This window comes from Melozone crissalis, unplaced genomic scaffold (assembly GCF_028551555.1).
Source record: "Melozone crissalis strain CALT ecotype California unplaced genomic scaffold, PUWL_Pcris_2 ptg000018l_1, whole genome shotgun sequence".
Lineage (NCBI taxonomy): Eukaryota > Metazoa > Chordata > Aves > Passeriformes > Passerellidae > Melozone > Melozone crissalis.
Window position 1 is genome coordinate 12,642,373 of NW_026535796.1, and position 26,701 is coordinate 12,669,073.

At 40.8% G+C, this 26,701-nt stretch overlaps 1 protein-coding gene across 2 annotated transcripts; it reads right to left on the reverse strand.

Moving 5' to 3' along the window:
* Positions 1–3,873: 3,873 nt before the first annotated feature.
* On the reverse strand, positions 3,874–26,265 carry CHKA (choline kinase alpha). 2 transcript variants are annotated; one of them, XM_054275039.1, is made up of 12 exons: positions 25,879–26,265; positions 22,463–22,574; positions 15,544–15,597; positions 11,713–11,826; positions 10,952–11,085; positions 10,596–10,700; positions 10,170–10,228; positions 8,055–8,142; positions 7,027–7,135; positions 6,444–6,550; positions 6,032–6,113; positions 3,874–5,264 (listed from the first exon to the last, which is right to left on the reverse strand). In XM_054275039.1, the coding sequence occupies exons 1-12, from the start codon at positions 26,187–26,189 to the stop codon at positions 5,205–5,207; spliced, it is 1,335 nt and encodes a 444-aa protein (XP_054131014.1). In that variant the 5' UTR covers positions 26,190–26,265; the 3' UTR covers positions 3,874–5,204. The 2 variants fall into 2 exon arrangements, with proteins under 2 accessions (XP_054131014.1, XP_054131015.1); XM_054275040.1 differs by lacking the exon at positions 15,544–15,597.
* Between the last annotated feature and the right edge of the window lie 436 nt (positions 26,266–26,701).

Here is a 26,701-nt window from a genome sequence, read left to right on the forward strand (position 1 = left end):
GGGTAATTACAGCAGGCTTCATTCCTCCTTTCCATTCCTTGTTCTCTTTATGTACATTTGCAATGGGTTCCTAGGGCCACAGTCTGCTGCTTTCCAGTGTATTATTCTTCAGTAAGATGCAGCAAGAAGCAAAGGACACAGCTTGGAGGGATTATTCAGCATGGAAGATTTGGGTTTTAGCACAGAAACTGCAATACCCTTTGCCTTCAATACACATATCTAGACAAACACAGGCTGTACGAGGAAGTGCAGCAGCAGGGAGAAAAAAGCACAAGCAGAGAGGAAGCTCTGAGAGTTTCCAGATGGCAAACACCAGAGCAGAGGTCAGCAAATGTTTGAGATGATTGCAGGCAGAGCTTTTCCTCTGCCCAACCAAAGGCTGAGCGTCCTGCTGGGGAGGAGATCTCTATCTTGAGGCAGGTCACAGGCAGCTGGTAATGCTTGTGCTCTCTTCAAGGCTGTGCCTTTTGGCTCTGCTTTATCTCTCACTTGATGGGAGCTGGGAGTTTCTTATGGATGCCTTTACAGAATGTCAGAGCTCTTTAGACAGCAGTTGCCAGCCCTGGCTTTAAAGGACCTTCAGAATTGTTTCAGCTTTGAAAATCAGGAAGGATGGCTGATTCCCAAGGCATATTTTATTTTCATAAGAAGGAAACAATAAATAAAAGTAACATCCCCTAGGACTGGCAGGAGAGGCAGCATCTGTATGGCTTTCTGAGAAGATATTTAGTCCAGCATGCTGGGCTGGAATTCAAGTGCTGTGTGCTGTTCCTGGCTCTGCCACAGCATGCCTGTGACCTGTAACAAACCCCCCTCACCTCTGCTTGCTCTCCTGCCTTTTCTAGCACCATTCCTCAGACAAGCACTCCAGTGCTGGTACCATATCTCAAACAGCTTCTGCTCAGGACGTTTCCTCCAAAGGCAGGACTCAGTGTATTCATGCAAGGCAGACTGGACTGCATTCAGATTTTATTAGCTAATCCCTATTTAATGAGACTGGTAAGAAGTCGTGTATATATATATACACACACAGAGCCTTGTTTGTGCATTATAATACAATAGCACTTAATGCTGAGGTAATAGGAGCTCTGCATACTTTGAAAATGAAAGCCACAGAGTGAATCTTGCATTAGGAAAGAACAAGTAGCCTGTTTTTTAGTGATCAGCTTTGTTGCCTGGGTACCAAGTACAGAAGCTCCTTTTGCTTCTTGCCAGGAGCCTGTAAGAGTATGCTGTATTTTATTTCGGTCCAGAGCCATTATGGCCATTTATCCATCTCCACAGAAGTGCTCCATTTGCTGCTTCACATAGACCCAGGCTGGCATCAAGGACAATCCTCCCTGCCTGGTGAGGGAACTCACCCAAGAGTGTGTCAAGGATCTTCCAGGGGAGGATTTGAACTCTCAAAAGCCTTATTGTCTTGGTAAGGCCCAGAAAACAGTGATGCTTCACCTACCTGCTTTTCTGAAGGCACTGAAAGAATGCAAGGCTGTGCTGCCCAGCAGCTGCTGGCTGTATCAAGTGGGATAGCTGAACTGGGGCAGAGAAACAGCAGCAGAGACTGCTGGACTTGGGATTCTACCAGCCTGGAAAAGCTGTGATGACTGGCTGATGTAGTCTGCAGACAAGACAAGGCTGGTGTCTTGACACACCAGCAGATTCAGTGTGACTTAACACAGCCTCACTCATCAGGTTCAGCTGAACCTCAGGAACTCACAGCACTGCAGCTGGAGAGCAGAATGTATAAAGCTGAGGGGCTGGCACTTGGGCCAAGGGCAATCATCTTTATTCTGGGAATGAATTTGCTTTCTCATTTTCTATTGCAAATCAGAGGATTCATTCTTCAGTTCCAAGTCCTAGAGACTCTTGCAGAATTAAGCCAGGTTCCTGCCTTCCCATCAAAATGTCTAATAAAATTGCAGGACATACTAGGTTCCTGAACAACATGGCTGTATGCCCCAGTGCCTTTGAGGGGCTTCCACAGCCATAATCACTGAGGAGAAATAATTACATCCACCTGGAGGAGTGAAACCCAGCTGATTCCATTTAAGCTGCAGTGCAACCTCAGCCAAATCAATATGCAGGAAAAAGTAGAAATTCTTATTGATAGTAGCAAATTTTCAGTGAAAGAGAGTTGATTTGCACATTTCCATGTTTTTCAGAACACCTATCACTCCTCCAAGCTGCTGTGAAGAAAAACACCAAACAATCCCAGTGAAATTTTCCCAGAAGTATGTTCAGTGCTGGGGAACAGGGGTTTTCCAAAGTAACTTCTGACCCTTAAGTAACAAAGCCTAGCAGTGAAAACACAGCAGTTCTCAAGCAGCAAGATCAAAATACTGGTAAATCTCAGCTTCTTCCCATTATGCCCAGTACCTTTGCATTTGGTGGAAAGGCCCAGAATCACAGAGAGCAAAAGCTGCTGTTGCTTTTTGCCAGTTTCTCCTTGCTGAGTGTGTACCCTGAGGAAGAGCTGGAAATAAACTCTTTCCCTTATCAATTCTGTGGAGAACAGCAACTCCAAAAATACTGTCATTCAAAGATGTTTAATTTACTGATTGATTGTATGCAATTCAGCCCAGAAATACCTGCTTTTCCAGTTAAGAGAAGCCCCTAAGACTGTGCAGGGAAAATCCTTAAAGAGATGTAGTGAGGCACTTGGAGCATATAAGTAGTTGTAGGAGTGATGGGGGTACACACTAAACCAGGCCAATTACCCACTGAATTAACTCCAAGTGGTGGCTGAGATGAGCTGTCTGGCTAGACAAGCAACAGATTCCTTTAAAAGTAACAAATGTTCTTTTAACTCTTATACTAAAAGTCACATTTTCACCAGTTCATAGCAGGTCCAGAGACAAGAATTCACAAAGTGGAGATAAAACCCAGCAGTTTCAGGCAAGAACAGCTGAAGCACAAATTGTTTTTACAAATCAACTGAAAGGAGGATCAATCAGTAGTTTTTAAACTGCCTTTCTGAAAAGCAAATCAGAAAAACTAATAACTACCTTTATACTAAGTCTTATGAAGTGCCAGCACATTTAAATAGCTGCTTTATCAGCCTACAAATCACCTTCAACATTCAGTGACTATGAGTAAGAGAAGGTTTTACTCCAGGTCCTTTGTCTACTCTAAGTTCTCCAAGAAAACAGAAGGAACTTGCCATCAATAGGCAAGACTGAAAAAGGGGGATGACCTCCAATTACACCTTTTATTACAGTTAGCACTAGTGTGACTGAGTCCCCTTCCCTATTTGGTTCTGAGAAATGTGAAGTGATGAGTCAGTATCCATGGGTGGTTTCTCAAGAACTTGAATTTTCCCTTGGATTACTTTCCAAGATTCCAGACACATATTACATATCAATAATCTTTTTAACTATCTGCAAAGCCTCATTCTGAACTGTTTGTTCCCACCCCTTTCCCTGTACTGCCATTTCCACTGGGTTTGCTGAGTGCAGCAATACTGTAAACGAAGCCTTCAGCAGCCTAGAGAAAAGACCTGACTGTTCACACTTGCACACCACATGAAGTGTTTGTAGTAAAATTCCATGTGTGCTGGTACCTTTTAGCTTTTCTTTGAGGGTAGTCAATAGGGCAGATAGAGTGAAGTGCTTAAACCAAAACTCTTCCAACCTCTAAAGCTATAGACTTAGAAACTGATGTCCAGTCTGCCCTTCATTGCTTGCTTTAAACACCTTTTTTATTAGAATTCAATTATACAATAAATGCTGAAGACACATTTAAGTAGAAGATATATCCCAGAGCACTAAGCCTGTATCTCAGTCTGCCTTTGCAAGGACTCAACAGAGATTAAGGCCAGAAATGGCATCTACTTTATCCTGCAGCTGTAACGGAGACTCAAGAATCTCAACAACAGTGTTTTTAAGTGCTTTATATTTATTATAAAGTATTAATAACTGAATGTATGGAAAATGATTCTCTGTACAAGAGAGTAACATGACAGCTTTTACAAGTTCTGCTATACAGTACATGAAATGCTGCACATTTTTTCAGTCGCTTCAAACAGTATTTGCTATACAAGTCAAAAAGGGTAAACTTAGAAGTTTATTTATAATACAGTGTGTTAGAAAGCACAAACAAATAACATTCAAAATAAACAAGCTCCCAAAAAATCAAAAGAAGTCTTTAGATGGCATGTACACAGATTATACTCAAGTTTCAATATACATGTTATTGTTCCCCACAAGATGCTCCACTTTACTGGATTCCTGGAACATGATGAGAATTGAAGGTGCAAGAAAAGCACCTCTCAAGCCACATAAGAACTGGATGGGCAGAACAGCAATTTCCTGAAGTGCTCTCCACAGTGTTTGGCTCTATTTATTACAGCCATATACTGTGGCAACACAAGAAGAGAGATAGGCCTCAATTAGCAGTACTGTCAATGCCAATCCAGTTATCTGGGGAGCTGCTAGAGCAATTCAAGGCACTCTTCCCAGTGCTGCCAGCCCACAGAACTCCCTGCGCAGGGCACAGCATTTTAAGAGAACCAGGCATGTTCTTGAATGACATGGAACAAACAGTTCAAAACAAACTCCTTCACAATGTCCAGTTCAAAGCTCATTCATACTTCACTTCCCAGGCACACCAGCCTAAGAGAAACATTCATGTGTGTGTCACACTTTAAAGCACACTGCTCCAATGTGTTTAGTTGCTTCTGGTTAAAGTGGTGTAAAGTATCAGCAGCTTTGAAGATAGTGTTCTTGGGGCATGGTGAACCTAAACTCACAGTAAGTTCTTAAGCCTACTTTCACAGTTTAGCAGCTGTCTCCTTCACTTTTCCTCAAGAGGCAGTGTCTACAACAAATCAGCTTTTACAGCTGTTCTGCTTACAACATAAACCAGAATGCCAACATCCCCCCAAAATGTACCCACAGCAAGTTTGCTCTGATGCATGTGGTATTGACACCTAATTTTAAGCTTCTCCCATAATACAAAATAGCTCCTAGATTGAAAAGATTTCAAGATATTGCATGGTTGTATTTTACTTTTGCCTCCCAGTCTCTTTCCAACTATTTACGGAACTGTAAACAAGTAATTTTTATAGTCCTCAGTACTGTACACCTGCATTCCCAGGAACTGGAATTCAGTGACACCTTCATTAGAGATACAGTAGCCTAAGCACAGTGAAAGTTCTGTTCAGCTGCCCTCTTCATACAGTACCCAACAGTCCACTCCTCCCACATTCACACCTTCAGCTTCTTCTTCTGATCAAAGTAGGCATCAAATCTGGATAACGCATATTCCTGGAGAAATAAGGGACATTTAGTATTCAATACAGTAAACAGCTGTTTTCTTTTTTGGGATGGGGAAACAATGAGGTATTAACTGTGTTACTTTCCTAATCCATCATATCTCAATGCACTAATTAGCTTTATTCAGAAGGATAATCTCTACAGAGGTGTTCTGGCTTCTTAAAGTTTCCTCCAGTTTTGTTTCCACTCTAACACAATTAGCTGCTGCCAAAATGTCAGAAAAAAACAGTTATTAAAAAGGCCAGGACTTCACTGAAAAGGCTGGTTCCTGCAACACTTCAGTAAGATATTCCATGTACCTGCCAGTCCTATCACTTTGCAGTACACTGAGCACAGACCAAGAGCTGGGCTGATCCCTTTCTCAAGTACAAGCTGCTACCCAGCACAGATATTGCTGCACACTGAACATCACCAAGGGACAGCATGTGCACTTTGAGTTTGCACTTAGTTTGAAATTCTCACTGCATGTTGGCCTCTCTCTTGCCTGGGATGTCTTATTGCAGAATAATGCTGCTGGACACAAGGCTGTACACTTCCTACATAACCACGGGAACAATTTCTGAAGTTTTTGTGATCTTAGATGTTGTATACATTCTTAAGGAAAGAGCACAAACTAGTAACAAATGGATTTTTAAAAGCTTTACACCTCTTAGAAGATACTGGTTGCTGTGAGAGGCCATTCCATTGCATTTTCAATAATGTACTGCAGGTTAGAGTATTTGTTTTCAGTAGTGTAAAACTACAATTATAAAACTTACCAGGTACCCAAACTCAATGGATGAGATCTTTGCTTGTATAATAGACCACAGACCCCAGAAGAAGTGTGATGCAAGAGCAAACCTGAAATTACAAGGCTATGTTATTGAAATAAATGCCTAGCTAAGTCACACCACCTTATTTCCATATCCTCTTACATTATTCCCTAGTTTGGGGATGTCCACACCTTTTCTTCAACTATGATTCTACAAAAATAATGCCCCATTGAGTAGTATTCTGTTTACTTCACTATTAGTGTATTTCACATATCTAATGTTACAGTGGACAGATCATTCTTTAGCACATATAAGCAGCTTTCAATCTCTCTTGGATCAAATTCCTCACCAGTGAGGTATGTACAAGGATAGGTACCACAGTGGAAGTCTGAAGATACAGTTGTGCAAGGCAAGTTACCTGTTAACTTCTACCAACACTACTTCTTCTAGTTCAGATTTCTCTTCATCGCTCAGATTTTCAAAGCCATCATGGAATGCAGACAGGTAACTGGAGAGGAAATGAAGCTGGAAGGCAAGTAAACAACTGAGTTACAACTTTTCATCTCAAGATATATTGGTTTCTTTCAGGCCTAGGCAGACCTTCTAATAAATTGGCATTTATTTTTTTCCAACCATCCAGTGTTGGAGTTACCTTTAAGATTAATGGTGCTCCTAACAATTGCTTGAAAGTCTGGTTTAAGAAAAGTTACCATGTTAGGACAGGCAGTATATTGCTACTGCCAACTAATTTCACAGTTGCAGTCTACAACTACTAGACTTTTTTGTGGTAGATGGGTACACCACACATAGTAAATATTCTGTCCTGAATAGCTATTAAGTTACTATGATTTTTAAAGCAAAGCTAGTCAAGATTAGACAAATTAGTGCACTTGAAGTCATGGAGGAAATATCGTGGGACACAGCAAGTCCAAAAGGGAACTGAAAAAGAGTCAGCATATGAAGACTGGACACTGGCATTTAACTATGACTTCTGTGTCTACCTGCTGTTTCTTCGAAGGATATTTAAGAACACTGGCTTTGAAGAATGGGTACTTCTCATATGAATAATCATACATCCATTCACAGAAGTGATTTCCAATGTCAAATCCTCTGAAAAAGAAACAAAGACAAAGTACCTCAGTATTTGCAAACTAGCAATCTGGGTATTTTTTAAGCAAACCCAAAATCAAGTTTAAAAGCACTGGGCTAGTCAGAATTTACTGCAGTTTTCCTGGAGGTAGAGAATTGATAACCAGCAAACAACTTTTTGCAAGTCATTATAAAACAGTAAAGAGGGGCAGTTAAGAATGAAAGCTATCAGCTACATGAAAATATTAGACTTTGCTACCAAACTTTATACCAATAGACACAGTAAAAATACTTGAGTATGTACTACATGTCAGTATGAAGTCAGACATCTCTAACATTGGCATTCTTGCAGGCAAAGAGATCATATTCAAAGTTTTCAACATATTCCACTTTTACATTATTGGAATTCACTGTTTTATTATGTTCCTGCTATGGTGGTGTTTAATCCCAGTGACTATATACACTTAGGTCATCCTTAAAAACACCTAACTAGATGTCTGAGGGAAGAAAAACAAGCATGTTGCATAACCATGTAGTGAAAAACTTGTATTCTCATCTGCATAGATGAAAAAGCCATTAGAAAGGACAGAAATAAGCATGAAGCAAAGCTGCCCTACATACATATGCACACAAAATCTACCCTTTTCTTCAGCTTCCCACTAGAAAGAAATTTTGACATGCAAGCAAGAAGCCATTTGTGCATAACAAACCCTCTAATCTGAACAATCAAGAAGCCACAACAACTTTGCCTCTGCTGTGTGCCTAAACTCAACAGCATCAGAACAGAACTGTTTTGATTAGTTATATTTGCTAACCACCACTATCAAAGCAGAACACAATTCACTAAAATAGACAAACAATCAGTAATGCAGCACTTGGCCTCCCTGCAGCATGCAGAAAGGAACACACTCCCAGGCTGAAGAGAAAAGAAAGTGTTTACCGGTAATTATAGCTGCTGTATTCAAAGTCAATGAGCATCAGCTTCTGGTTTTCTGAACTCTCTCTGCCTTCCAGAAGTAAGATATTACCTGAAAATTAAGATAATACTGCATATTTAATAATGCAGGAAAATCAGAAAAAAGCAATACTGTGTATCTCAAGCAACATTGTTCAGCTAATCCTAGTTATCCCTTATATCTGCACTGAAAAGTTACAGGTGTGCTGGTTTTGGCAGGGGTAGTTCACTTTCTTCACAGTAGCTGGCACAGGGCTGTGTTTGGATTTGTGGTGTTGATAACACAGGGATGTTTTTGTTATTGCAGAGCAAGTGCTTCTGTAGAGTCAAGGTCTTTTCTGCTTTGCAGCCCAGCCCAAAAAGGGACCAGGGTGCAGGCAGAGTTGTGAGGCGATACAGCTGAACAGCTGACCAAAGGAATATTCCATACTATATGCTCACTATGTAGAGTGGGAAGAAGGAGGAAGAGGGGATGTTTGGAGTGATGGTGTTTGTCTTCCCAAGTCACTGGTGTGTGTGATGGGGCCCTGCTCTCCTGGGGATGGCTGAACACCTGCCTGCCTGTGGGTAGCAGTGAATTAATTTCTTTGTTTACTTTGCTTGCGTGAGCAGCTTTTGCTTTCCCTAATTAACTGCCTTTATCTCAGCCTGTGAGCTCTCACTTTACCCATCCAATTCTCTTCCCAGTCTCACTGGGAAGACTGAGTGGCTCTGTGGGGCTGAGTTGCCAGCTGGGTTTAGTTAAAGCCAAGTTGCACTGGCTGTTCACCAGCTCTCTGGAAGTTGAGATATATAGCTTTACCTTGTAAAGCTGAAAGCAAAAAAGTTTTTTCTGTACAGGGAGAGGCAGATTTGTTCTCCCAAGGATCCTCTTTCCCCAGTTCAGCTTGCAGCTGGCTCAGGTGGTCCTGTCAGCCTTACCGGTCCTTCCTGCATTGTTTCTTTGCACAGCTTGAGATCTATAAATTTCACAGCATCTCTCCAATCAGCATAGGACTATCACTGATCATGCAACATTTGGGACAGAAATTGCTTTTCAGCAGTTTGATCACTCCGCTGTTCTAATACGTGGCACAACCAGTACCTATACAGAAAGTTTAGGCAATTGCTTATGTGTCTTTCAAGTCACACAGTCACTATAATTCATCTAAAAGACATCAAGTCTGCCTCTGTCAAGTAGCAGATAGTAAACAAATGTAGAGCAATGTCAAGTTCTGCAGGAGTGTGACTCTGCAGGTCCATCTGTTCTCCATACCACACTCTTGCACCAACAGAAACAGCAGCACAGTATGTCACACACATCCCCTACATCCCTTGGAGCTTTAGGCTCCTCATCTTGCCTCAGCCCTATTATGCTCTGACTCCTCCAGCAGTGCACCTTGCCACATCAGCAAGGAGACCTCCACTGACATCTCAGGTTAGTGGCCTTTTCTGCTTCTGCTGCCTATCCTTGTGTCCACCCTGCAGGGCAGTTCCTCAGCCAAAGCTGGGACCAGTGACAACAACAGCCCTGCACACAGTCCCACTAGAGCATCCTTCCAGCTCAGCCCAGCTTACCCACTGTTCAGGTGACACAGCATACCCAACACACCTTCAGCCTTGCTTCCTCCTCATCTTTTTCAGGAAAATTGTTATTCCTTTCATGACTCCCAAACAACATTAAAAAAAGGTGGACAAGGTTTTCCTAATGTTTCTTATCAGTAGAAATTAAAAACTGCCATGTCAAACTGCCCTACTCTCCATTTCACCACTCACTGCACTTCTTAGGCATCTTTCTTTTAGAATGAATCCAGTATACTCTACTCTGATCATGTGTATTGCAGCAAAGCAAGGCATGGTCTAAACACAAAACACATAAGGCCCACATCATCAACTGACCTGTGCTACCAGAGCATGAGTACATTCTTGGCTTAACCCAGTCACACTAGAGTTCTCTGAAAAAGCCTGAAGGGCTGCAGAACCCATACTTTGCTTTGGTACTGGAGCACACCAGTCAGGGCAGTACCTCCACAACATGGCTACCTCTCAGAGAAGCCAACAAGTCACCAGAAAAGGCTCAACAGTAAATGACTGAGCAATATTGAAATATTAGCAGCTTACCCTCCTGACAATCATTGTGGCAAAATACAACTGGTGAAGAAGTAGCTTCAAGCATAGCTCTAGAAAAAAAGCAACAGATCATCTTTTAAGTAACAAGTCACTAAGTTCAGTTCCACTTCCAGGTAATTTTGTTGTAAGAATTTGAAACATTATTCCCTCCCAGCAACAGCCTATTTTCTTAATTAGGCACAAAACATCAGCACAATAAAGTTTGACTTCATGATCAGTATGTCAGATCAGCAGTTTCATCATAGAATTTTGTATTTGTATGAGACTCAGGTTGGTCACAGAACCAAAAAGAACCCCCAGCTTGCAAAGCAAGATGAATATGAAGTGTTATACTGTATAACATGTCTGAACAAGTATACAAAAATCCATCCAGAAACTGTGGAGATTAGAAGATAGTAATAGACAAAATAAGCCTACCTTAGATTTTGCATTTCCTGGGGGAGATTGTAACTGAGAAGTTTGTTCAGTTTTCTGGTTTGGGATTCTCTGGTGAATTTAATTCTCATCACTTGATTTAGATACCTGGTAAGAGAAGACAATAATAAAGGATTTGTAACAAGGAGTATATTATTCTTCCCATGCTATGATCAAGGAAGTTGTAAAGAGTTACTGAAGAAAACATTACTGTTCTTCAAGGTAACTGAAGTCTTTCATGTGATAGTTTCTGGGTACAGTGAAAGCCTGTGTTCTCAGGCCTTCAGGAAGAATGATCTGCTTATCAAAATTACAATGGATCACCTTTTTTCCCCCCCATAAAGTATTGCACAACTTACTTTTCCATTGTTCCAAAAAGCCACTTAGGTTCCTTATTAAATGGCATTTTCATGCCATGAAATCTGGCCATCTTCTCAGCTATTTCAGCAGATATGTCAGGTATGCTTAGTTCCTCAGTGTTCAGTTTCCTGCTCTGTAATAAAATACAGTAGTCTTACAATACAGTTAATTGATGAGTTACAGAACTGTTTATAACTGACTAGTTATAAACACTAGCATTAGGTTCCATGCAGTTTACTGTGACATACTAGTGTAGTACTCAAGCAATACTCTTTTTTGCTCTCAGATGAACTTACAAAGTTGCTGCCTCTGCAAAGTTGTTAGCCAGCCCTACTAACAACTTAATTCACTTCTAGATTCAAGACCTGGGGAGTATCACATCTCACACTAAGAATATCTTCAAAGCAGATCAAGTATAAATATTTAAGAACATCAAAAGCATCTGCTCTTGTTGCTGTTAAAGGGAAGTGTTACTCCACAGCTTCCCCATGCTATGTTTGGTATCTAATAGGCTTTTTATCTTCATTTATTCTCCTCTGCTAGAGTTGAAGAGTTTTTAGATATCTCCCCCTGGCAAGGGCTACAATGGGGCTCTCCAACACCCACTCTAACTGTATCAAATTACAGACAGCAATTACTACAGGCAGCCAAGTATTCCATTCCCACATCCCTGCTTTTCTGGGCAGTCCAGAGACCTTCTTGTCATGAACAATTACAACAGCTTCCAGCAGCCCACTAACTAATTGTGAGCAGGACTTACGGGAATGAATTCCTCCAGTCGCCCTTGTGGGAAGATTCCATAGAGCTTTGGGCCGAGCGCTCTCTCTGCAAGAATGGCAAACATAACACTTTCCAGAACCATGGCTTCTGCTCCCTACCAAAGAAATCAAAGCATTAGTTGGTGCTGGCACAGCAAATAACATGGGTGTGTGCAACAGCTAAACTGTTACCAAGTGAGAAATTTTAGGGCTAGCTTTGAAAAGACTCAACATTCTACTAATCAAAGTTTCTTAACTAATAACTTTTAGTCAGCATGGATGCAATACAAATATTTTGCTTTCAAGTTTAAAGCTGGGGAAGAAAACCTGTGTTACTTCATTTTGGTGGGCCAGGTCAAAGGAAAACTGCAAAAACCAAAACACCCTCTCCTCTCTAACCCTGTGAGAACTCTGCAAATTAATTTCCTGGAGGAGCTCATGCCACTGAAACAACACAGGAACTACAAATATTATCCTATATCAACTATTTTAATACTCTTCAGAACACTACCTCTCAAAAGAGCATTTTAGCTACACAAGTGAATGAACTGAACAACACTTCTCATTTAGAAGATTGACTTAGAATGTGCTTAATGGAAGGAAATCCTAAGTTGTTTGGGTTTTTTTTTTTTGAAGTGAGGAAGTAATTTAAGCTCCTGCTAAGGACTATGTGTGTGAATAAATGTTCTTCCCTTTCTACCACCAAGCATACCTCAAGTTTCAGTAACTTTTCTCTAAGGTTTTCATACATCAATAGGCTTGGTTCATAGCAATGACAAGCAGACAACTTTTTAATATGAATTTAAAAGTTAATAGAAATATGAAATATTTAGTCTTAAAAACACAGTTAAAAATCACTGAAGCGTAGCTTTCTGGATGGGTAAGATTATCTGTAAGTAAGCACAGAGGTCACATTATAAATATCTACTTCTAGCAATTATGTTCATCAGAATCCAGCTCTACTCAAATCCTAAAGATCTGCCAAGCATCTGCCTGCTTTTGAGCGGTTCATCTCAGAGTCAGACCCATAACACTTAAAAGTGTAAGTATGAAGAGCACAACATTAAGAAACCTCTCAGGTATTTCTGACCACAGATCCTTTTGCATTATTGCAGTCAACACAATATCAGACAGTATATAACTCTATAGTAAAGTTCCACTCTTGAGTACACTCCAGGCAGCACCACTGATAAATTATTTTTATTATTGTCCCACACATTATTCTGAGATCTTCAATAAATTCTAATATTGAACTTTCATATTGAAGTGTAGTAAAGACTCATGTAACTGTGTTCTGCAGCACTGAGACTTTAAGACAATTTACATATGAATGTATTGCATCTATGTTCTCCACCATTTTTTCATCCCAGTTCCTCAAAGCATCAAATGCTTTATCCACTAACACACCAAAAATATGTTTTTAATCATTTCTCATGCCCTCACCATCACAGGTCTGAACTCTTTCCATTCAGTTCTGAAATCTAATGCCAAGCACCAAGAAGGAAATTAGTTACAAGCTACTGAATGTCCACTCTATTATTAACCAACAGTGACTTGGACTGTGCCTGGTACAACACCAGGAGGTTTAAGTCTGTTCCCATTAAGGTATCAGTTCCTTATTTCCCTATCTTACTGAAAAGCAACTCACTATTCTTGGATAACAGGAAGTACAAAAAGCCCCTGTTATTCATTAAGACATCTCTTCATGCATCAGAAGTGACAAGCACTAGGAGAACTTTCCTCTACTGAAACCAAATGGTTATTGGAACACAAGACCAATAACAGTTTTGGAACAATACCATCCATATGATCTCAGGCACAAAGGCCTCTCCTTCATAATACCCAAGGGACCTTTTACCAAGTCTCCACTCCATACACTGCTGTCAAACACAGGGCAGGTGTGGAAATAAGCCACTAAGGGACATGAAAGAAATTCTATAGCATACTTCATATGGACACTGAACAAATCTGGGTATCTGACTCTTCAGATTAATGCTCACCTGATGACTTCAAAGGATCAAGCACTGTAGCCAAGGACATGATGTACCTCAATGCTTTCAAACACTTTGCAATATACTTATGGTGCCAAGACAATATTTTAAGATCTAAAGCTCTCAATTTCGACCAGTTTCAGAGATTGATCCATAAGCACTTGTATTTAACTTTCTAGAGAAGATTGGACCACTCATGTTTTTAAATGAATACTTAAGAGATAATGTTTTATTTCAAACCTAGCAATCATAGACATTTTTTACAAGACTTTCCCAGCATGCAACTCCCATACAGAGAGCCTTTATACACTTCAGTTGGAACTGAAGCTTCTGCTTTTTTTTCTGCCTTAAGAAAAATTTAACTGTAAAATACATAAAGTAGTCATATTCTAAGGAAAATTACTGCCAATTATGGCAAAACCAAAGTAAAACAAATTCCTGTCAAGAGGCCTTATGAGCTGACAGAAGACTATCCAATGTCTGGACACAGTTGTCACACACCAGGCAGCTCAGAAGCTACAATGACTTTGTTAGTGATCTCAGAGAATTTTATTGTCTCTAAAGACTATCATCTCCTCCCACAATCTAGACACATGAGAATTAACAAATCCATCCTGACAGTAATTCTTGAGAACACTGATTCAACAGTGAAATTTCAGCACTATGAGATTAACAGCAGAAAACCTATCAGCAGAGAATCAGTATTTTCAAGCAACAAATACCACAGAATGAAGTTCTGAAGTTCAAAACCTTGTTTCCTGTACTGCAAAACTTCTATGAGCTTCTGTCACCAGGGTGGGGCTCATTTGGACTTTTAGGGTTTTTTAGAACCTTAACTCTTTTTCTACATGATTGTGGTAGAGGAGAAATCAAGCCATGTCCATTTTTCATCTTTGAAAAAAAATTGAGGTATCAAACCAGTGCATTTTTCAGTTCAATCTTGGTTCAACTGATTGAAGCTGTTTCCAATAAGCCAAACAAAGTTCAGCAAAACTTCAAAAGCAGTCATTCAACAGCAAAAAATTTAAAACCAGTTTCAACTCACTAGGAAAGAAAATAAAACAAAACCAAACAAATGCTTGAAAACGTTTCAGATGGCATTCCCAGAAGGCAAAAATACAAGGGGAGAAAAGCAGCACTTATCAATTGAGTAAAACGTACTTTTCCCTAGTCACTGCCAAAATCATTATGAGCTGAAAACAATACATAACAACCAAGGCATCTGGCTAGCATGCTGCAATGTTATCCCTTTCTGAAAATACACTGCCAGGATGGAAATCTAAATCACCAAATCCTGTTCAGATGACTTTAGGAAAAGATACACTCAGCTAAACATTATGCTGCAGGAGAAGAAATTATTCCAAATGCAAGAACTTGAAAGTTTGCTGAGCAGAGATGATCCAAGCACAGTGCTAATCAGGAACACTTCATGTCCAAGAGCAAGTTCTCTCCAGCTCCATGTACTTTCCTCAGAGAAGTTCATCAATGTATTAAAAAATTAGGGATTAGGTAAAGCAGAGAACTGATGTTCATCTACTTAAGAAGAGTCTAAAACTAGAAATAGCAGTACTGATACCAATATTCAAAATTATAAGAAACCATTTAGGTTTAGGGTAGAATTGGGGGATGCTTCAAAATGTGGAATGCTTGAACCTTTCCAAACTCTTTCCAGACACTCACATAATGTTGCTTCTGTGAGCAAATAAATTTCTTTCCTTCATTACTTTTTACATTTTCTAGACACAGTCCAGGTGGAATAACTACTGGTTTAAAATAAGCAGGATCACCACATTTCCCTATAATCTACAAAATTCTGTGAAATAAGCAAATTTATTTACTCACTTGCAAGTCATTTTCCTTCTGAGACTGTACAGACTCCCCCTTATTACAGGACCTCTATGAATGAGAAAAAGCAAACACAATGAGAAGATGAAATTTCAACTTATTAACCTGCAGCCACCAGAACAAAGGGAGTAGAAGTACCAGCTACAGTTAACTAAAAGTCTCAACACTGTCTCAGACCTGTGACAGCTACAGCACTATTATCCATCTGACCTCTGACCACCACACTTCCAACAATTCCAAAATCTTTCAAAAGGATGTGCCACTGAGACCAAGCCACTCATGTAAACACCTGATTTTCACTAATTTTTATTGTTTCCCAGTCTTTCAAAACAAGATTTCAATGCACCATAAGCTCAGAGGAATGTTTTTAATTAAGAGAAAATTAAGTCCCTCTGCATGACATCTGGGATGAGATTCTTCCAGCCAAAGCACTTGAGATGCATTACAGATTACATAAAAATCTTACAAGGACTATTGGAAGAGTCATGTTATGAAGGTTGCAAAGCACCTTTGTTTGCTTATTACCTTATTTTCCAAATGTCTTGTGGCTAGAATTTTCTCATTTAGAGCGTACTGTCTTGGCTGTATGTCCAGTGTACCACTGGCTGTGCAAATCCAAGACTGTTCTTGGAATGAATTGCCCATGTAAGCTAAAGGTGTCTCAGTAGGGACCACAGTATAGCAGCAAAACTTTAACAAGTTCCATGCATAACATATTGTGCTAGGGCTGTTAAGAGTCATTATAAAGCAGTTTCAGAACATTAAACCATACCCTCAACAACTGAACCCTCAATGGCACATGCTTTTAATAGAGCTGCACATTTAAAAATACAAGATGTATTAAAAACCTTGTCCTTTAAAGGGCTTGAAGGTAAGGAGAAGAGAAAGCAAATATCTGCTTAGAATTAGTGACAGTTTGTGGCTGCTATTTATGTTGCAATTCCACCATAGACTGTTTAAACCAGACTAGCTTTAGAGGCCCATAAAGGCAGCCTGCATCTCCACCTTCTGAACACAAACATTGCATTCACAGAACCATGTGCACACCTTCCTGTTCCAAAGCTCTAACATGTCCAAAACAAGGGTGGAAATATGAACTTAATGGAATACAGTTAAGCAACACCAGCTGCCTTAAGTACAGTACAACAAGCTCTGCAGTTACAGTATTTCAGAAGCTATAGAAGAAGGGTAGTTAACAACAATCCATGATCTTTCAGCAAGTACTTCCCATAACACTACTATGTACGTTTAAAACAAGACAATATGGAAACTACTATTACTTTATATTGCTTTCAAGGAAATTAATGAAGTCCAAACATATTCACTACAGCTAAATGTGTAACTACTCAATAGCATTAAAATCATTTAGAAAGGGCTTCTCTGAACAAGCATGGTCTACATCAATACCACTCAGATTTTTCTGAAACAGTCAGAAAGTTACTCACCATTCAGGAGTCTTTCCTGATAAATGGTGCTCTCAGAATGGTTCAGTTCAATCAGAAGGTAAGCACATTAGACTTTTCCCTAAAACCTGAACTGGCATCTGCTTTCCAGAGGTCAAACTGTATATAAAGAGCTAGCCAGTTCCAAAAGTCCACCTCAAATTGGTATTGGAGACAGCCTAATGGCATCTGGCATTCTGCCGTTAGAAAGGGACAGTTAGGGCTTTACTGCAGTCATCAAAAGAGGAGACTTCTGCAACATCCCTTCCCTCTTTTCTGTTCCCTCAGCATGAAGCATTAGTTTCCAGAAGAAAATGAATACAAATATGTAAATAACTTGCAAATATGAATGGGAGCTTGGAGAGGATTCACAAGCGGCCATGTATGCAGCCTAGGATTAGGAAATTCTTCACTATACATGGGCAAGGAGAACAAAGTTTGCAGGATGCAATATTATGTACCAGAACTTTAAGAGTTTAACAGATTAAAGTAGCAGAATTTGATTATTTCCTGATTCCACACTCACCTCTGAGAACAGTGGTTCAAAATAAGGCATCTAATAATTTGATCAACCTACTTAACTCACTTGTTCTTGGTGAAATCAAACAAGTTCACCTTTTCCATAACTCTTAATATCCCACTCCAACTAATGTCCAATTCTGGGAGCTATTTACATCAACAAAAATGAGGTGATTTCAATTACCTCAAAAAGAGAATCGCTGAGTAACTGCTAGAGCTTTTTAATTTGCTCTCTCTACATGGAAACTAACTAGAAAACGACATGTCTTCTACAGCTTCAAGATTTTTTCAAATATTTGTTCAGAGCTTTTATTGTGGGAAGACTTATTCTCAAAGCCCTGAGAAAGTTCACTATAGTTTTAGTAAGGAAGGACAACTATACTCAATAGAAGCTGTTTAGAGTCTAATTTGTGATCATTTACATTGAATGGGAAACAGTACACATTGATCTTTGCTCAGATGACCAATGTTTATACATCTGGCAATTTGATACAGAAAATTGAGTTCAACATTTTCTTCCTAATCCTCCCAATTTCTTCTGTAGCTGAAAGATCAAGTGTCTTACCAAAAAACCCAATTGATGCTTGACCATTCTGTACAGAGAAGGAACTTATCTTTTTTTTCATACATAACTTTGAGTTCTGCTCACAAATTTAAATAAAATATAGCTCAATTTTCCTGAGCTTACTCAGCTTTAGTTTTCAATCAGAATACTGCAATACTCTGAATCAGATAAATCCCTAAGAATTCAAATCTTAAATCACAACATCACAATGAATGGCCTCAGAGGTTAGAGGTGACCTGAGCAGGGGAAACTTTTCTAGAAGCCATCGGCAGATGTCAATTTGAACTCCAGTGTATGGAACAAAACCAGCTTTAGGTTTAGCATAACCATTTCTGCTTCTAAGGATCTGCCATTGATCACTTATCCCTGTCAGATCTGAAGGAACCAATGCTAATTTGCTGAAGTCCTAAAAATCTAGCATGTGAAGAATTCCCAATTCAAGCTCTACAAAAGCCACAACTCCAATCCTCTACATTTCAAGTTACCATTCTGTTATGAGGGAGCAGAGAAAAGGAAGGGACAAGTTTTTGATATTCTGTTATTGCTGTAAACATTCAGATGCACAGACAGTAGCTGGTGCTACTTAAGGCTTACTTTTAAACAATGAAATCCAGGACTAAAGAAAATGAAAGCTGTAGAGAATGCTCCACTTCAGAGATCTCATACTATACCGTGAATCGTGTCTGTCACCTGGAAACCAGAGTGCTCTAGGCACGATCGCATGGGCAAGCCTGCAGCAGAGAACACATGCATATACAACTAAAGTGGTACATTACCCCAGAACACCCTTAATGCCACCCAACACAAATATATCCCCGTAAGAGGTGCTTGGTTTCTTTCAAGCCGTCTGCCAGTGCCAGGGATTTGTAGTTACTCCATGCTACAAACAGACATGGACACCAACAACCACAGAAGACGTTGATCATTACAGTTACACAGCAGTCTGCATTTTATTTAGTTAGACAAAATAAAAGGCAGCAAGGCAGGTATGGAAAAAGATTTACCACAGAACCGTGGCAACCATTTATAATCATTTGGCATCTGTTCACATAGAAATTGAGAGACCAGAAAGGAACATTAGGTATCCTGGTTTGTTTTTCCTCATTTGTATACAAGATTTTGTTTTTGGCTGTTGTAAAAGTAACAGAGTCCCAGTGAGTCAGAGTTCAAGGTTCTTTTAACACGTGTAAAAGAACGGGAATCAATCCAAGTTACCTTTTGATAGGTGAACTTAAATTTCACCTTGATTTGAGCTTATTTTGTGTTGATGCCACCTTATGTTGAAATCCTATTAGCATTCTCAAGATGCTATTTTGCATTTAAGTAGAAATACTATAGTGCTATAAATATGAAATCCAATTTTAAAATCTGGACATTAAATGGCATATTGTTGGATAACCTTTAGTTTCAGTTGTTTACACTAATACAACCAACAGTTAAAGATATTTTGCCACAAGCTTTACTTTCAATGCTCCCTTTAAATTTAGCAACTAAGCTGGAGCAAGAGTAAGTGAAGCAGGGTAAGACATTTCCCTTTTTTAGTGTAGGACATATCTGCATTGTGCCTCAAACATTGGAGTTTTAATGTGGTTAGTACTTTAACCTGTCACAAGTACAATACTTGTCTTAAAAAAAAAGTTCTGCTCAAGGATATGCTCAAGAGAAGTCCTTGATTTATAAACATCCATGCCAGTGCGACCATTCATAATAATGGCCGAGCCAGCACAGTTCATCTCCACCCAGCTCCCCCCAAAACAGTCATGCACACAAAAAATTGGCTTAAACATATCAGCTATGACAGAGGAAGGCACAAAGCCTTCCCTGTGTGGCAGCTTTAGCCAGCTGGCATGGTTTATATTGGATGAGTTTCATGTACTGACATTTGTGTCTTCCAAGAGTCATAATAAGCAAACTGGAGCTATTTTCAAACTGCAAAAAAGGTTCCTTTAAAAGGTGGCTCAAAGAATTATGGTGCCAGTATCATTCCTTCTTAAGTTAGTAATGAGAGATCCATTTTTCACTTGTATTCAAAATTTTAACTTAAACTTGTCTTCTGTACATCCAATAATTTGGTGCAGGTTGCTATAGATACACAGTATTTACAGTACCGGGATAAAGAACTGATATCACTGGTTTGTGCTCCAATTTCAACAGAAAGTAAAATGGACAAGAGTTAAAACATGCTACAAAGGCTCAAACAAACAAGTGGTAACTACTAATACCCAGTGGCAGTTACAATAAAGTCATTGAAAATTAAGTTGTGATTTTAGCATAAGGTCTCAAAACTCAACTTACTTAAGCAGTGTTCCTTAATTCCTACAGGGTTTTTAACTTAAGCAACTTTACTAAAAATATCAAATTACTCCCACTTAACAGGCTTGTCATAACATTCTGCTTATGCCACCCAGAAACTCAGAAATCCTATGTGAGGTTTTCAAAATACCCAATGAAACAGTTTGCTTATATTTTAACTTGCATTTAAGGTATAGGGGCTGGAAGAGACAAATGTTTGTTGACAAAAATTGTGAACCTCAATGCAATCAAAGTTTTACCTTGGGACTTTCTCTGCTTACTTAACCATTAGTGAACTGCACCAACAAGAGCAGTCATTTCACTGCCACTATGGAAATAAAGGAAGTTAGACATCTCAAAAGATCCTTCAATACCAAGAGCAGAAAGGTTAGAAAGTTATGAACACACTTTCAATTTTCAAACCAAATTAGTTCTGATTTTAGAGCCCCAAAATTTATTTTGATTTCTTCAGTGGATAGGGGCAGAGAAGAGGCAAGTTAAAAAATACCCTGAGGAAAGAAGAGGGCAGCCAAATTCTAGAGTCCATTTTATTTTTACTTTGAAAAATAAGGGAAAGGCCATATTTCTTTACAGCTCTTGGGAAACAGAAGCTCTACCACTACAATAGTTTTACAGCCCATGTTCCTACTCAAGCTTTCTACATATTAACTCAGTATTGAAACCAGTAATAATTCTTAAAATAACCCCAACTTAGCATCAATCCTAGGAGTCATTTTGGAAAAAAGTTTCACACTCCCCTTTTTTTCACTCTGCTTTTACTGAGAGTGAAACTAAAAACTACTTAAGCTTAAATTACTGAACTTCTACACACTTTTCTTGTTTAACTTTCCCAACACACATATGGTGCTGTAGCCAAGCAATTCATGCTATTCCAAACCACTGGGATATCTTACATATTTCTGGTAAAGTTTGTTACCACAGGAAAGTTAACAACTCACATAACATAATAAAGGAGCACTTCAAAGTCAGTAAAGCAACAGTATCTAATGAGACTTTTAACAGTAAGTTTGGTCAAGACAGCAGAAGCAGGAAGAATGGGCTGAAATCTCAGGAACAAAAAATCTTCTGCAGATATCGGATCAGTTGTTCAAAGCAAGTGACTGAATACTGGAAAATATAAAATTAATTGATAATAAAACCAGACCCTCTAAGTCAAACAGAAACAAATGCCAACATACAGATGTAATGTTATGAAGCTGCAATTTTTCATAAGGTTAAACACTTATGTTATGATCGCTTATTTACAATATAATCAAGTACGTAGCAGAGATGGATAAGAGAAGACCTGCTGTACAGTGCTAGAGTAACAGGCTGTCAGCTTTAGAAGAGACCTTTAGAAGACTACAAAATATTCTTGCTTTTAAATGTTACTATTTGAAACAGATTTGCCAACCACTTCACTTAAGGTGTGACAAATTTCAATACTATTTACATTTAACTAACCAAATAAAAGTAACATTAAGAGAGTTCAACAAAACATCTGGTTAAGTTTCTGTGCCAGCTATAAGGCATTTCACACATTCAGGAAAGCATGTTTTGGAATGAGATGACTGTACAGTATTGATGTTCACGCTTCATTCTTAGTCTAAAACTACAGATCAAATTTTCTAGCAGCACAAGTACCCATATAATATCTAATAAAATGCTTGAGCAGTGTATAAGCTTGACAAAACCTTCAACTAATTTCCAAGATTCGTAAGTGCTATCAAGATTAAAATTAAGCAGTTTAGTCTCTTGCAATCTAGCCAGTTATGTCAAAGTCCTATATTCTGTACAGAAGTATATTTTTCTGAAACACCACAGTCCAAACTTAAGACCATAAACAAAACATTAGTGCCCAAACAAACAGCAAATGAGCCTTCAGCTAATTCATGCCAGTCGGGATCTGTGTAGAAAGGAGTGTAAGTTCTAGACAATAACAAACCATAAAGAAAACTGCTTTCAACTTGCAATCTACCCCCCACCACAGAAACACTCCCTAAAGGAGAAAGCTGCATAGTGTCACAAATGAAGAACTCCAAACATGAGAGTGAAGCTACACAAGCCCTCCCACTCCCAAAGCCCTGTATGTACTCACCATCTGCAGGATTGCACCGTACAAACGCAGGAGAACCGTCCGTGGCTCATCTGCAACTGCCTCAATGGTGTCGGGTAGCGAGCACTGAAACAGCATGTTGCTGAGGCCCCCTCTGCAGACACAGAAATACATTGATTAGCTAACTTGGAAAAACACATCTTTTGTTTTCAACAGATTACAGGCGCAGTAAACATCCTTCTGGTGTGATTAATTGGTCTACTCTAACAAGAAAGTTTTCCAACAGTACCAATAACTCATATGAAGCTTCGATAAAGAAATGGCAGCTTCGTGCTTTTTGGTGTACAGATCACCACGCTGAGCTATTGATCCAAATTACAGCTCAAGCTATTAACAAATGGATGTAAAATGCAACAAACAACTATGTAGAGCTAAGTAAATTATTTTCAGTGATTCTGGCTGGAGTCTTGTCAGATAGATTTGGCTGCACAAGCAAAGCAATGGCAGAAAAAGCTTAAAATCATGCAGTGACTATAAAACTCCAAACTTGAATTAAGAGCTGCTATCACTGGGATTGGCAGCTACAAAATCAGCTATAAAGTTTTAACCTGAATACCTGTGCTACAGCATTGCTGATGGAAGCCTCACTTCTGCTGTCTTTCTTAGGGATGCATTTTCAATTTTGAATTTTACAGTTAAAGCAGTTATTTGAAATAAGCTGCTCATGAATTTGTCAAATCTAAAATCACACTCAGTTTCTCTGATCTAGTATCTATCTAGATCTATAAAGCTGTGGACAACAAAATAAATGCTGTGACTTCTTCCTGTAAAAATGCTGTTGTTAAACAGTAATTATGTACAAAACCCAGCATGCCTATGTCTCATCTGAATGACTGAAGCACAGATTTCCCTAATTTGTGTTTATCTTGATGGGATGCTAAGTTTCTTGAGGTTCTTGTGGTTCTTAAGAATACCCATCCACTCAAACCACATTTTCTTTACTGCTTTGCCTTTCTGCAATCATGAATGAAATTTTCAAATTTTCCTTCTGCAAGTGATTTTGCCTATAAGATACAATACCTTGCAGTGACCTTGGATTACAAGAATCCACAGCAGATCCAAAATGTAGTGGCTAAAATGCAGTTCTCAGTCCTAACCTGACATTCCTTTCAATGCTTTTTCAAATATTCTTCTGGGATCTCTTTCAACACAGTGGGGAAACAGAAAAAACTTTCTGGAAGAAAAGGTTCCAAGAAGGAGACAGGGGCTGGCCTACATATCCAAAATCAACAATGGAGAAGAAAAAAGAAATCTCAAGAAAACAGGGTAAAACAGCAGCTGCACAATATGCTTAAGAAAGGAGACAGAAAAGAACCAGGTGGCTTGGCAGGCACCCAAAAAAGGATGTTTAGAGACAAGATATGAAGTAACTTTGAACCATGAAGGTGAACAGGTTGGAAAAAAACCCAAGAGACAGATGGAAAGGATATCAAAGAAAGAGCAGAGTCAGCTACTCAAAGACAATCCAAAAATTGGTTAGTTATACTAACTACACTTCTGGCTTTATCTGAACTCTGCTAGACAGGTCTTTGTGGAAAAAAAACCAAAACAAAAAACATTTGCTGCCTTTTCTAAGTCTCTGACAGAAACTTTGGTGAAAATATAAATAATTAAATAGAAGAACTAAGCACACTGAACAATACTTTACAAGAAATACTGGACTAAAGCTCAAGAATCTGTATAGTTACATGACCTAAATGCTCAGCTTGCACAGCATGTGAAAGCCCAGACAAGCTAAGTGGAGTGCCTTAGTGATGCTGAACTCCATTTAACACAAGTTTCACTGTAGATTAGGTTCACTATAGCATTTAAGACTTCAAAGGTTACCTGGAAAAGTTATCAAGGAAATCCATACAGGAGCATAATAAAAGGCACTGTTCTTCTGGAAGGTCAGTCGACTCAACAGCTTGTTTAAAGGTCAAAAGGGCACATCTCACTCATACAGATACAGCTACTTAACTGACAGCTGGACAAGAGCATGATTTTGCAATATTAATGGCCACACTGGAGAATGCACACTGAGTGAAACCACAATCAGCAAACCAATATGATGCATCTTCCAGAAATGAAAGTGGTGAGAAGACTTTTGCCAAAAAAATTCCAACTACCAATTACCATGGCTTTATATGTTTTTAAGTTTCAGCTCATCTGCTCTTCTGCCAAATGTGGAAACCCCCAAGCCATTCTGAAGTGTTGTTTCACATGAGAGGTTTCCAAGAAATACAAGGATAACTGCTAAAATGTAAGGCTTTAGAAAGTAAGAACCAAAGTCAGCAACACGAATACAGATGAAAATTTAATTAAGCAACTCAAGCTAGACATATCAGACTAGTCTATTGTTTAGGAATTGTATTGGTTTTGTAAAAAGTTCTCTCCCTTCACTAACTCCTTATGATCATGTCAAGTGAGGAGAAACAACCTAGAAAAACAATACTACCTGCACTGGGTGTCAGTGAGTGTCTGATTTTTTTCAATAAGGCTTTTAAAATAAATTTAGAAATGAGCAGGATGTGTTCTAACCACACTTTTACACATCAGAGCTTTGTCAACTGTGTATTCTCCCTTAGGTACCTAGGGTACACGTGTGCATGATTTGTGTAGGACAAAAGTAGAAAGATAGGGAAAGCAAACTGATAACAGTATCCTTTGAAATTGTCCTCGACTCTATGTTGGATCAGGTAGAACGATCGGTCTGGAAGATGTGAGACAAGCAGTGCGTAAAGGGGAAACTCTAAAGTAACATTGGTTTAGTTAGAGCAAAATAAAGATGCTATTTAATTCTGCAAAGAAGGCACAGATCTCTAACACATTACATCATATGGCTTCCAGAACGTCCCCAATTTACATATTTCTGCTGCCAACGTGCTGAGTCACAAGCACTCGTTACTGTGTGCTGTAGAAGATGACTCACATCGCCGGTACACCGCGTTTACCTGATGACTTCTCAGTGCGGAGCAGCCAGGGCCAGCCCATCAGGCCCTTTTCCCCGGCAGGGAGCTCGGTGCAGCGGTCCCTGCCGGCTCCATCCCTCTCCCGGCCGGGCGCGGGGCTCCTCCCCCGGCGCGGGGCCGAGACGGGGCCGTGGCGATGCAGCAGCAGCCGCCGCCGCCGCCTCCCCGCTCCGGGCCGGGGGCGCGGCAGCGCAGCCCGCGCCGCCCCCGGGACCCCCGCACCGCCCCCGCACCCACCGGCCCGCTCCCGCCGCCTACTAAGCCCAACCGCCCCCGCACCCACCGGCCCGCTCCCGCCGCCTACTAAGCCCAATCCGGGAGAGACTTAAAAGAATGAAATGAAATTAAAGACGGAGCCCCCTTGCCTCCCCCGCCGGTGTGGGCTCGGACCCGCGGCGCGCCCCTGTCCCCGCCCCCTGGGTGGGCCACCTCCCCCTCCGCGCTGACCTGATGGGGCTGATGCGCAGCTGCTCTTCCCGCAGCCCCCGCCAGGCCCCCGGCAGGAACTCCTTGCACCACAGATACGCCCGGCGCCGCGTCCGGGGGTCGAGCGGCGGCGACTCCTCCTCGAGCGGCGGAGGCAGCGCTGGGGGCGGGGTCGCGACACCAACGCCTCTGCTCGCCACGGTGGGGTTCTTCCCCTCGGGGTCGGGGTGAGCCAGCGGCGAGGGCGGCTGCCCGGTCGCGGCGGACCCGCGGCCAAGGAGGAGCCCGAGCGGGGACGGGTCGGCGTCGCCGTTACAGAACTTGGTTTTCATGGCGCGGCGTGGGGGGGGCGCGGCGGCCGTTAGGGCGGCGGGCGGGGGCGGCAGCTCGCGTGCGTCCCTCCGCCGTCAGCGCCGGCGGCGAGTGAGCCCCGCGCTCGTGCCCGGCCCCCCTTTTATACGGCGTCTCGGCACGCGGGCCCGCTCGCGCCTCACGCTTCACGACCGTTTGCCTGTGATTGGCTGGGGCGGGCTCTCGGTTCCGCCCTTGGAGCGGGGGTGGGTAGGAAAGGGAGAGGGCGGGCGCGCGCACCCGGCTCGCGGCCCCTCCGGGCGTCTGTGATTGGTGCGCGCACGCGAGGGGAGCACGAGGCGCTCGCCCGCCGGGCGGGGGCTGAGCCTGAGGGGAGCGCTGAGGGAAGGTGAGAGAGAGAGGGAAGGAACGATAAAAAGGAGGGAGGGAGAAAGGGAAGGAGCGAAAAAAAGGAGAGAGGGAGAGAGGGGACACCTCACGGTGCTCTGTGCCGTGGAGCTGCCACCACTGGGCCCCCGGTGATGAGGTGCTG